At 32.3% G+C, this 11697-nt stretch overlaps 1 protein-coding gene across 1 annotated transcript; it reads left to right on the top strand.

Annotated features, from left to right (window-relative positions):
- Positions 1–4439: 4439 nt before the first annotated feature.
- Positions 4440–8222, top strand: LOC108334169 (inosine-5'-monophosphate dehydrogenase). Its single transcript, XM_017569859.2, has 5 exons — positions 4440–4509; positions 4609–5612; positions 6450–6629; positions 6968–7225; positions 7829–8222. Exons 2-5 carry the CDS (start codon positions 4614–4616, stop codon positions 7898–7900), a joined length of 1509 nt encoding a protein of 502 aa, XP_017425348.1. The 5' UTR covers positions 4440–4509; positions 4609–4613; the 3' UTR covers positions 7901–8222.
- Positions 8223–11697: the final 3475 nt, after the last annotated feature.

Here is an 11697-nt window from a genome sequence, read left to right as displayed (position 1 = left end):
CCAATCAAGATTATGGAAGGAAGCAAAAAATTATCTATTGACTCTCATACCATCCATTACCTTTTGTTGTAACATGTTCTTAAAAAGGTCTAGATGAACTTGTGTTTCCTGTATATCTTTCATTTCTCTAAGCTAATGGGTCTTCAAACGTTCTTGTTTGTATATTTTATTTCGATCTAGTCGTAAAAGTCCATAAGTAGAGAGTCTGCAAAGACACTCTGACACTCAAGTCAGCAATGTATCACGGATAGTATATGTTGTATTAAAAAAAGTCTACTAATATACCTCGTGAATAATGACTATTGTACATACAACATCCATACTTCTAATAAACTATATTATATATTTTAAAGATAAGAGTTAGAAAATCTTGTGTTTTAAATCTAAATGTATTATGAACATTAAAAGAATAATAAATCAAGTAGTTTTAAGGAATATTATTATTAAGTAAAATGAAAATAATAATAAAAATAAATAATATGAAGAAAAAAAACTAATAAAAAATATTAAGTAAAAATATATATTAATTAAAATAATATTAAATATGTGTGTTAAAAAAATATTATATTTAAATTATCTCTAGTTACCTACTTATCTTATTTATTTATTTAATTTAATTTATCGAGCTAATCATGTTTATTTATTTTAATTATTTCTAGTTACACATTGTTCTTGTTTATCTATTTCATTTCATTTATTTCTAATTACGTATTAATTCTGTTTATTTATTTAATCTCATTTATCTTTACCACATATTCTTTATATTAATTTATATTTTTTTATTACATTTACTTATAACATTCTAATCCATATATAATTATTCATTTAAAATTTTTCGATTCTTATTTTATTTTGTATTATTTTATAATTTGAATATATATATATATATATATATATATATATATATATATATATATATATATATATATATATATATATATATATATATATATATATATAAAGAGTATAACTTACTTGCTCTAGATTAAAAACTGATAGGTAAGGATTGGAGAGTTTACTACCGTGATCTCCTAGACACCTATTGATCGTTAAACAGATGATTCAGTAAGAAGTTGTAGAGAAAAGGGAGAAGAAACTCAGATAAAGAGTTTTAGAAAAATGGTAAGTGATTTTTATAATAAGACGAGTTTATCAAATTTTATTTATATTATTAAATTATTTTAACATTAAAATATTTGATCTCATTATTTTAAAACACTTATAAACTCTAATACTCTATTTTCTAGATTCTTATGGAACACGTAAGACGAGTTTATGAAATTTTATTTATCTTATTAAATTATTTTAACATTAAAATATTTGATCTCATTATTTTAAAACACTTATTAACTATATTTTCGATTTTCTAAATTCTTACTTAACACATATAAAAAATTAAATTTGATCTTAATTTAAAAAATAACAAACTTGTTTAATTTTTGGGTTAAATATGTTTTTCGTCCCTTAAGTATCACACGATTTTGGGTTTAGTCCCTACTCGAAACTTTGATGGCTTTTAGTCCTCATAGTTTTGAAACTCTTACTATTAGTCCTTAAAAATGAACAGAGTTAACTTTTGTGTGATGTGGCAAACAGCGAGGACACTCTTATGCCAGCTTCCATCTTCACTCTCTGCCACGTTGGTTGTTTAATTTTTGAAATGAGATTAAGTATGTTTAATTTGGAGGGATCGAGCTCTGGATCAACCAAAGGGGAGAGAAAACCAATCAAGAGATTGAGGAGGTAGATTCCGAGGCCGTAAGAGACAACATAAAACCCCTGCATGTAAATAATACGCAAGACGTAGATGGATGCCATGACCAATGTCCCAAGCGTAATGCGGGGGGAGGGGGGTAGATTTGTCGAGATAGTACTGAAACAGCTTAGAGAACTCCTGCAAATATTGCTTCACCGGCCGAGACGACGGAGCAGCACCACCGCCACTTCCCTCCATTCCAACGGATTCTGACGCTTCAAATTTAGAATCCCAACAAACGAAAGCAATCGTTCACTGGTAATGTTATTTATCAAGGTTTAAGAAATAAGGGGAAAGGAGATCTGGGAGGGTGGTGAGGTTCACGTTTCTATAATTGTTTCCAAAATGAAATAATAAAAAAATAAGGGTTTTCTGATGTTGGGATTATGAGTATCGCCTCTACCTTGACCGAGAATTCATGGATGGAATTTTCCGAGACTGATTCCGCAACACCCAAACCCTATATCCCCAATCTTTATATTCACACGAAGAAGAGCAAAACAAAACCTATCAACTTACCTCTTCAAGAAGACGACCTCAGATGTATCTCCTCAGCTTTCTTTGCCCCCAACTGCAATGATGAAGAAGAACCCAACTTCTTAAAATTTCATTTATAAGAGATGACGAAGTAAGGTTCAACCAAATTAAACATACTTAATCTCATTTCAAAAATTAAACAACCAAAGTGGTAGAGCGTGAAGATGGAAGCTGGCATAAGAGTGTCCTCGTCGTTTGCCACATCACACAAAAGTTAGCTCCGTTCATTTTTAAGGACTAATAGTAAGAGTTTCAAAACTATTGAACTAAAAGCCATCAAAGTTTCGAGTAGGGACTAAACCCAAAATCGTGTGATACTTAAGGGACGAAAAACATATTTAACCCTTAATTTTTTAAATGGAATTCAACAAAAATAAGAAATATAAAAAATGAATTAAAAAATAAAAATAATTAAAAAAAAATATTAAGAAAGAAAACCAGCTAAACCCGTATTATACATTGTTTAGGTATGGATTTCGTGGACTAAGAGACGTACCTTTCTGACGTGACTTTGTCGCTCGCTCTCCTGCAATATAGAACGCACGCTCGTCCTTCGATGGGTCGCTCGCGCTCCTTTGGTTCGCACCATTCGCTCTCCTTCACTAGCAGAGGGGGTAGGTACCTACAAAAGGCACTCTGATGCTCAAGTTAGGTGTGTGTTGGAAGAACTTATGCTCACAATAGAATATTCAGTGAATTGTTATCACTATTGAGTATTTGGATCTCATAGAGTGTGAGTTGAACATATTGACCCTGTATTTATAGGTTATCACAAGCCTAATAAAATATGAACAGACTTACCTTAAAATCCGGGCGGTTGCTAATAAAATATGAACAGACTTCTGGATTATTAGTCCAATAACTTAAATGTTGGTTCAATTGTGACCCAACATCTTTTAACATGGTTTGACCTGGTTGACGAGCGTTGTTCACGTTTGACCTTGTTGACGAGCGTTGCTATAATAGATAGACGATCGATCTTGGATACTAACCGTCGACCTAGATAAAAACTGAATTGAAAAATAAAATAAAAAATATTAAGAAAGAACCCGTATTATACATTATTTACATATCGTTACTTATTTAAATAATATTGCTCAAAATAACTTAATTAAACAAACGTTAATGAAAATTTAATTGAAAAAATAAAAATAAAATCAAGTTAAAAAATTAAACGAAAACATAGACGAAAGTAGTATATAAGTTTAATAACTAATATATCATTATATATATCTTATAATTGGGAGAAAAGGTGTTTAGGGAAGGCTACATAATAAATAATAACATTGTTACTATTAGGAATTATATTTGAATTTTATGATAGATCTTCATCCTTCCAAACCTTCATTGAATTTTCATCTATGTTGGAATGAAATTCTTTTCTCACTAAAGTCCACAACTAAACTTATAAAGATGAAATGTTCAACTCCAAGAGTAGTTTGGCTGGTGATAATATCTAATGTTAAGAATAGTTATAATATTTAAAATTAAATTTTAACAACTATAATATGTATTTAGTGGTTATAATTATCAAAGATAACGTGATTTTATTTTTCTTCAAAGACTATAAATGTTTTTTCTTAAATTTGAACTAACAATATTTAACCTTTTTTAAAAATTATAATAGCATTTTAAATATCTTTAAGGATTAAAATATATTTTTAGTAATAATCAATGAAACCCTATTATGAAATAATTTGAAGTGAAAAGGTAACGAGAAACAGAAAAAAAATATATAAAGTTTAATAAGGATAATTAATTACAAAATTAAGAACTTTAATTATAATTAATTTTAGATTTGATTAACTATACATTTAATTTTATTGTAATTTAAAATTACTAAGGACTTTCCCACATTAAATTATGAATAAATTCAATATGTATTCAACTTAATTGTTTTTAATAAGATTTCAAATTAAGGTTCAGGGATGAGAACGACCTTCTCTTTAGAAATGAGAAAATTAGTCATGAATATTTTCATAAATACATTTTTATAATTAAAAGTAAAATTGAAGAAATAAAAATTTTAAGTAAACTAATTAATATTTTTGGTGAACACGACAAAATAAAATACGAATGAAATTTTACAATTGGATAAGAACGTACTTTTGAATAATTTTTTATCTTATCTCTTTGTTTTCTTTCGGCTATAAATTCATTGAGTACACGTCCTCTCCAGCTCATTGACAACATAATCCTGTCTTTTAATATTTTAGGTAAACCATTTCAATATTTATTATTTTATTATTTTCTTTCGTTTTTCTTTAAATTTTCTTTAAATACTAACGGTAAACCCTAAACCCTCTTTCCGGCAGCCCCAATGGACTTCACTCCACCGCCGATCGAGGACGGTTTCACCGCCGAGAAGCTCTTCTCGCAAGGCTTCTCCTACACTTACGATGACGTCATCTTCCTGCCCCACTACATCGACTTCGCCGCCGACGCCGTCGACCTCTCCACGCGCCTCACGCGCCGGCTCCCCCTCGCCGTCCCCCTCGTTGCCTCCCCCATGGACACAGTATCCGAGTCCGCCATGGCCAGTGCCATGGCCTCCCTCGGTGGCATCGCCATCGTGCACTCCAACGTTCCGGCAGCCGCCCAGGCCGCACTCCTACGCGCGGCCAAGTCCCGCCGCGTCCCCATCCTATCCGACCCCGCCTTCGCGGCCCCCTCCGCTGTCATCGAGCACGAGGACGACTTTGCGGGCTCCCCCTTTCTCCTCGTCACAGACACAGGCGCCGCCGGCGGGAAGCTCCTCGGCTATGTCTCGAAGCGCGACTGGACCAATCAAAACGACAAAAGCTTAAGGGTGGGCGACTACATGACGCCTCCGCCCCGGCGCGCGCCGTGGAACGCAGACCTGAACAAAATTCATGAGATCATGGAGAATGAGAGGAGTGGTGCAGTGGCTTTGGAGAGGAACGGTGAAGTGGTGGATTTGGTGGTGAGAGAGGAGGTGGAGAGGGTGAAGGGGTACCCCAAATTGGTGGCGTCGGCGACGGTGGGGTCAGATGGGGAGTTTATGGTGGGGGCAGCGATGGGGACGAGGGAGGATGATAAGGAGAGGCTGAAGCATTTGGTAAAGGCTGGGGTGAATGTTGTTGTGTTGGATAGTTCTCAAGGGAACTCAATTTATCAGTTGGAGATGGTGAAGTATGTGAAGAGGGTCTACCCTGAGCTTGATGTGATTGGTGGGAATGTTGTGACCATGTACCAGGCTGAGAATTTGATTCAGGCTGGGGTTGATGGGTTGAGGGTTGGAATGGGGTCTGGGTCCATTTGTACCACCCAGGAGGTTTGTGCTGTGGGACGTGGTCAGGTATATCTGATTCCTTAATTGATCACTGATTGATTGGTTATTGGTTGAACATTGATTGAATGATTGTTGATTATTGATTGAATCTGTTCACCCTTAGCGTCAAATATACTTTTTGGTTCATGGACATGATTCATAACTATTAAGGCTTATCCTAAAAATCAATTCCGAGGTAAGTGAAGTCTGAACAAATACTACTGTTTTTTTTCCAAGGAACAAACCCGGCAAGTGCTGTAACAGTTTAACTTTGGGTTCAGTATATTAACCACTTGAAACCAACTCATTAGTTCCCTTAACATCAAATTTAAGCGTGTGATTTGTTTTTAGGCTTTAAATCGTTGTGGATGCTGTTTAGCTGCTTAGAGACTCCGAAGTTCTTGATTTTGTAGACAGAATTGTGTCATGGATGGGTTTTTAGAACCTTGGTCTGCTGTGTTGAGTTGTGATAAGATTTTTGTGTTGGTTGGATTCTAGGATCAATGAATCCTTTTGAGGATTGGGTCAACTTTTGATATTGATAATGTTTGATAATTGGCGATGGTCTTTTGTCAGGAGTTTAGGGTGTCTATACTTAGCGACTTGACTCTTGATGGGGCTTGTGCGTCATGCCTAATCCTTGGAGTTCTCTAAAGGGCTTTCTCTGTACCGATTTTTTAAATGTGTTCCTTGTATTGAATATTTGTGAAACTACTTTTACTGTTTCTTGAAAAGATGTTTGAAAACAGGAAATGGGGTAAAAGTGGGTTAGTGTTATGTTTTACTTTTTGATAACAAATATTAAAAATAAGGTATTCAATTCCTCAATTCTTAATATTGACTATTTGAGTTTATGCATTTCAGGCAACTGCTGTTTACAAGGTCTCATCCATTGCATATAAAAATGGTGTTCCTGTCATTGCCGATGGTGGCATCTCAAACTCTGGTCATATTGTTAAGGCTTTGTCATTGGGAGCGTCAACTGTTATGATGGGAAGCTTCTTGGCTGGTAGCCATGAGGCTCCGGGAGCTTATGTATATCAGGTATTTATGAAGGCCTATTGTGAAGTTTTTGGTTTCCTTTGTGTGTTCATTCCCTAAATATATTCTCAGCATATGTGTAAGTTATAGTGTTATAAAGAAAATCTCTTTAGAAATAGAGAACAGGGGAACACTTTTAGGAACTGTATGTTAGATTTTTATATTTCTGAAAATGTGTTATATCTCTCTCACACTGGCTCTCTCTGTGATTCCTTTTCTTTCCTATCTCTTAGTTTCTATAAATTTTCCATTCCTCTTTCTTTTGCTGATGACTTGTTACATACTTAAACAAGAATAAATATGGTATTTATATCTATTACTAACTACCATTTATGCATCAGAATGGTCAACGTGTCAAAAAGTATAGAGGTATGGGTTCCCTAGAAGCTATGACTAAAGGGAGTGATGCAAGGTACTTGGGTGATACAGCAAAGCTAAAAATTGCTCAGGGGGTTGTTGGAGCTGTCAAGGATAAGGGTTCTGTCTTGAACTTCATACCATACACCTTGCAAGCAGTCAGGCAAGGGTTCCAGGATATCGGCGCCTCTTCTCTAGAGTCTGCTCATGACCTTCTAAGGTCCAGGGTGTTAAGACTGGAGGTATGGTTAAGCCACTTTTAATTATTTATTTCTTATTCTGGCTATTAACATTAGATATCAATAAAGTTTCTTTATTTGCACAACAAAAAAGGTGATGCTAGTTGTTAATTGACTCCCCTTTTCCTATGGAAACCATTTATTTGGCTTTGTTCAAAAGCTAGGATACCGTAGTTCTAAAAGGAATACCCTTTTGTTTACCATTGTATTCTTAAACTAATAAAGCTAGATAAGTAGTAAAAGAAATTGCGGCAATTTGTTAGGATGGATTAGAAAGGATTAATCTAATAGAAGTCAGGACTCAAATAGGTCTATTTTCTTGATTCTAAATACACCTTGAGTTTAACAACAAACTATTATTGTTTCCTTAAAATTTTAGGTCACCTGAATGGATTGCATTGATTTAAAAACAAAATGTAAACAATTTATTTGCATCAGTGTAAGACTGTGTACAATGAGCCTTTCTCAACCGGGGTATGTTTGTTAATTGTGGTTTGTCTAGGGGTAAACTCTTGTGTTTGTATTGAGTCTGCAATTTGCTGTGTTTACAAGCCACAATTGTTTTGCATCAACAAAACTTTGATGTATATGTTCTGTTCTTCCCAGGTCCGGAGTGGAGCAGCACAGGTTGAAGGTGGAATTCATGGGCTCTTTTCTTATGAAAAGAAATACTATTGATGTGTGAAACAATCCATCCCAAATCATAAGCGGTGCTATAATCCTTTGTTGCAGTAAACCATAAAAGAAGGGAACATGTTGCTGCTGTGTCAAGCGAATTGAAGTCTATACCTCTAATAGAACATCATGGAAATTTTTTCCTGAGGTTCTGAAAGAAGAACACTGATTTCGTGGGAGTTTTTATCAAATGTCATGGACTTACCTTAATATATTTTGCATGTTTTCATAAACATTATGGTTATCCGTAGTGCCGCAAAAACTTTTGGTTTGGATTGGAATAATAAAATGTGCCTGTGGCCTGTAGTGCCCTAACCCAGTGGCATATCGAGTCTATTTGAATACTTGTTTACATTTATTCCTAACAAAAGTAAGACCCTAAAAGTATTTATTTTAATCTCTCATGTTGATATGATAATAGTAAATTTGGGTAAAATTTAACACATGAACTAATTTAAAAATCTTTAAAAATTGAATTGTTTCGTTTACCTGTTTAAAGATGTTAAACGTTGAGCTTGGTTCCATATATTCATTTGTAGAATATTGATGATTTAAATGTTTTGATCTTTTAAATTGTTTTCTTAATATTAGTTTAAGTTATAAAAATATTCCGTGTTAATAAAAAGGGTTTGATATTTAATAGATTCAATTTGATTTATAAAAATTAGTTTGATTTGCTCTAATCTACTATGGACTTGGATCAATTATACAATTTGTATACTTTGATTTACAGACATCCATTCGGGTGAATTAAAATTTTCTGTGCAGAAGCCATTTATATCTTTCTTTAAGAGCATTACAAGTACATAAACAAAAGGCTATTACTTCCTGTACCATATCCCAAAACTCCATCATGTCGGAATTCATTTTCCTGGAACAAAAGGCTATTACCCCATTTCTAGTAAGGAAATAAATTTTCTTGGAGACTTTTTCATGGGGTGTACCAAGAAATTTGATAGGGTGCATGAAGTTGAACAAAAATAAAGGATAGGGAAAAGACCAAATAGCCATAGATATATATTGAAATGGAAGGAACAAAAATGGTTAATCTTTAGTATTTTTCAAGATGCCATTGCAGAATCTTAAACCAGTGTTGGATCTTGATCACTAATTTTATAGAGCCAAAATAAGATTTAAAATTTATGTTTTATCATTACCATTAATATAGCAAAAATAATATCTAATATAAAGTAATACAGTTATAAAAAAATGCATATATTTAATAGGTTTTTCTTTGTATTTTCAAATTATTGAGTTTATAATTAAATCAAATCTAAAATTTTCAACTATTTTTTTAATATAAATAATTACATTGCGCGGAAGAAATTTATCTCATTTTATTTTTCACTATTGTTTTGATAAATTATTACAGAAAAAAATCTTTATGTATAAGTAAAATGTAATTTCAATTTTTAATAAAGATTGACATAATTTAAATATAATTGATAATTTTTTTAAATTTGGATGATTAAGAATATCTACAATAAAATAGTGAAGTTGAATTTTTAAAATAGTTTTCTTTTGAATATGATATTGGAAAATTAGTAAACAAATTATTAATTGATAGCAAGTGAACAAGTAAAAAAGTCACGATAAATATAATTTTTTTTTCATGTTTTCAAATTCAATAATTATTTGAGTTTTATTTCTATGAAAACTAAGTTTTTGAATATTTATATTTTAAAATAATGAGAATATTTCAATCAAAAAAGGATTGGCCACTGCCTTAGACCATGAAAGGTGGAGTTGGGAATGTATTTGGTCGAATATTGCATAAAAAGTTCTGAGTTTTCATTGTGCTGACCCTCTTCTGTTATATCTGATTGTTTAGAGAAGCAGACAGTTTATTTATTTTTATATAAATAGGTGTCAAATTTTGGGTTTTATTTATTTTTATATAAAAGTAATAATACAATGTTTAGGATACAATTATGTATAGAGATGACTAGTGAGGCGACGTATTTTTGATATTTTTTTTTCTTTTTTTTTATGCTAGTACTGGAGATAAAACATTTAGAAAAATAGCTGAATTAATTCGATTATAATTTTTTTGGACTTGTTTAAATGTTCTTTTAACTAGCCCACTCATAAATGAGGCAAGCTTTATTTTTTATGCGAAATAGTCAATTTTCAATTTTGGAGAATTTGAAACATAAGATATGGTTCAATTAATTGACAATTTCAATCAATACTTTTTTTATTTATTTCTCTCGTTATCATCATAATTTGTGACGAGATCCTGAATGAAGAAAAATCTATGTTAAAAGATAATGGAGTTAATACAAAAGCAAAATGGAGAAATAATAAAGAATAAAAACTTAAAAGATAGTAGTAAAATTGTAGAGGAAAATTCATAAGAGGAATGCATATATGAGAATATAAAAAAAATATTTCTCTCAATATTTCCTTAATTCTCTTTATAAATAAAACATAAAAAATATTTATTTTATTTCAAAGGTTTAATCCTTTTCGATATCCCTATTTGTGTAGGATTGTCTCAAACAGGTCCTCATATTTTAAAGTCTCTTGGTTAGGTCCTTAATTGTTAAAATTTGAATCAAATTAAACATTGCCGTTAAATTAGGTAGACCACTTAAAAAGAACTTATTCGTGGCTTAATGACTTGACTGAGTGTTGTTGATGTGACACATATTGGTTACGTGAGTTGGCTTTTTTTTTTATTTATTCATTTAAAAAAAATTAACTTTAATCAAAACGCAACGTTTTGTCTACAAAAAATTTATTTTTTAATTGAGTGAAGAACGTTTTAATTATTTGGGGGAATTTGGAAAATTAAAAGGGATTTGAATAAAACCCTAAATTGGAAGACTGAAATCCCATAAATGAAATGTCTGCCTGAGGAGAGCAAGAACGAAAGAAGCTTTCACATCTCCACCAGCGAGAACCAAAGGAAGTCGCTCCTCCATGGAAGCACCGGAGAAGAAAGAAAGCAACCAGAAAAAGGAATTTCATGGAGCACTACTTATGAATGCTGAAGAGCATGACGGTTTGAATTTGACTGACGTGCTTGATTTTGAAGAGATATTAGTCAGAAAAAAAAAGGAAACATAATATTTTGCAACGTGAACAAATGGTTTTTGCAGCGTGAATGCGATACCAGATCTGCGAGTGAAAGGGTTTTGCCATTGCCTGCATCTGTATGAGCTGAACCTGGGAAAAGAAGAAGCTTCTCGATGTGGTTCTCCCACACATAGAAGAAGGAAACCTAGAAAATTGATAACTAATTTAGGGTTCTCTGCAAATTTTAAATTAGGGTTCTAAATGGATTCTGATTTAGGAAAGGTTTAATCATTTGTTAATTGTTTTTTATTTAAACGTTCATTTCTTCAATTTAGGGATTCCTTCATTTAAAACGTTCATCTATTCTGTTAAAAATCAAAACGTTGCGTTTTGATTTAAAAATTTAACTTTTTTAAATATAAAAACTCACCATTAAGCCAGGTCAACAACAGTACTGTGCCACATCAGTACCATTTAGTCATCTCAACAACCCACACATCATTTTCTTTAACGCTGTCCAGCCAACTTAACGGGAAGGTCTCCATTGATTTCAATTTCCAAAATTAAGGACCATTTTGACACACTTTAGAAAACGAGGACCTAACTAAGACAATCATGCACAAATAGGGATGTCGAAAAGGATTAAACCTATTTCAAATAAGTTTTATGACATATTAGTTTCTAATAAAGATATTTTTAAAAAGGTCTGATAGTTTCCAATGTCCCTATTTCTTTTAGGAAATTTCAAATTGGTTCTTCAATTTTTTTTAGTTGAGTTT

Source organism: Vigna angularis, chromosome 11 (assembly GCF_016808095.1).
Source record: "Vigna angularis cultivar LongXiaoDou No.4 chromosome 11, ASM1680809v1, whole genome shotgun sequence".
NCBI lineage: Eukaryota > Viridiplantae > Streptophyta > Magnoliopsida > Fabales > Fabaceae > Vigna > Vigna angularis.
This window is presented reverse-complemented; position numbering and strand designations above follow the sequence as displayed.

What these genes read in the sequence shown, in the direction of transcription:
- LOC108334169 (XM_017569859.2), top strand. Translation starts at nt 4,614, where the DNA reads ATGGACTTCACTCCACCGCCGATCGAGGACGGTTTCACCGCCGAGAAG. An exon ending in CGGGAGCTTATGTATATCAG is followed by an intron (nt 6,630 to 6,967) that starts GTATTTATGAAG and finishes TTTATGCATCAG; the next exon opens with AATGGTCAACGTGTCAAAAA. An exon ending in CCAGGGTGTTAAGACTGGAG is followed by an intron (nt 7,226 to 7,828) that starts GTATGGTTAAGC and finishes TGTTCTTCCCAG; the next exon opens with GTCCGGAGTGGAGCAGCACA.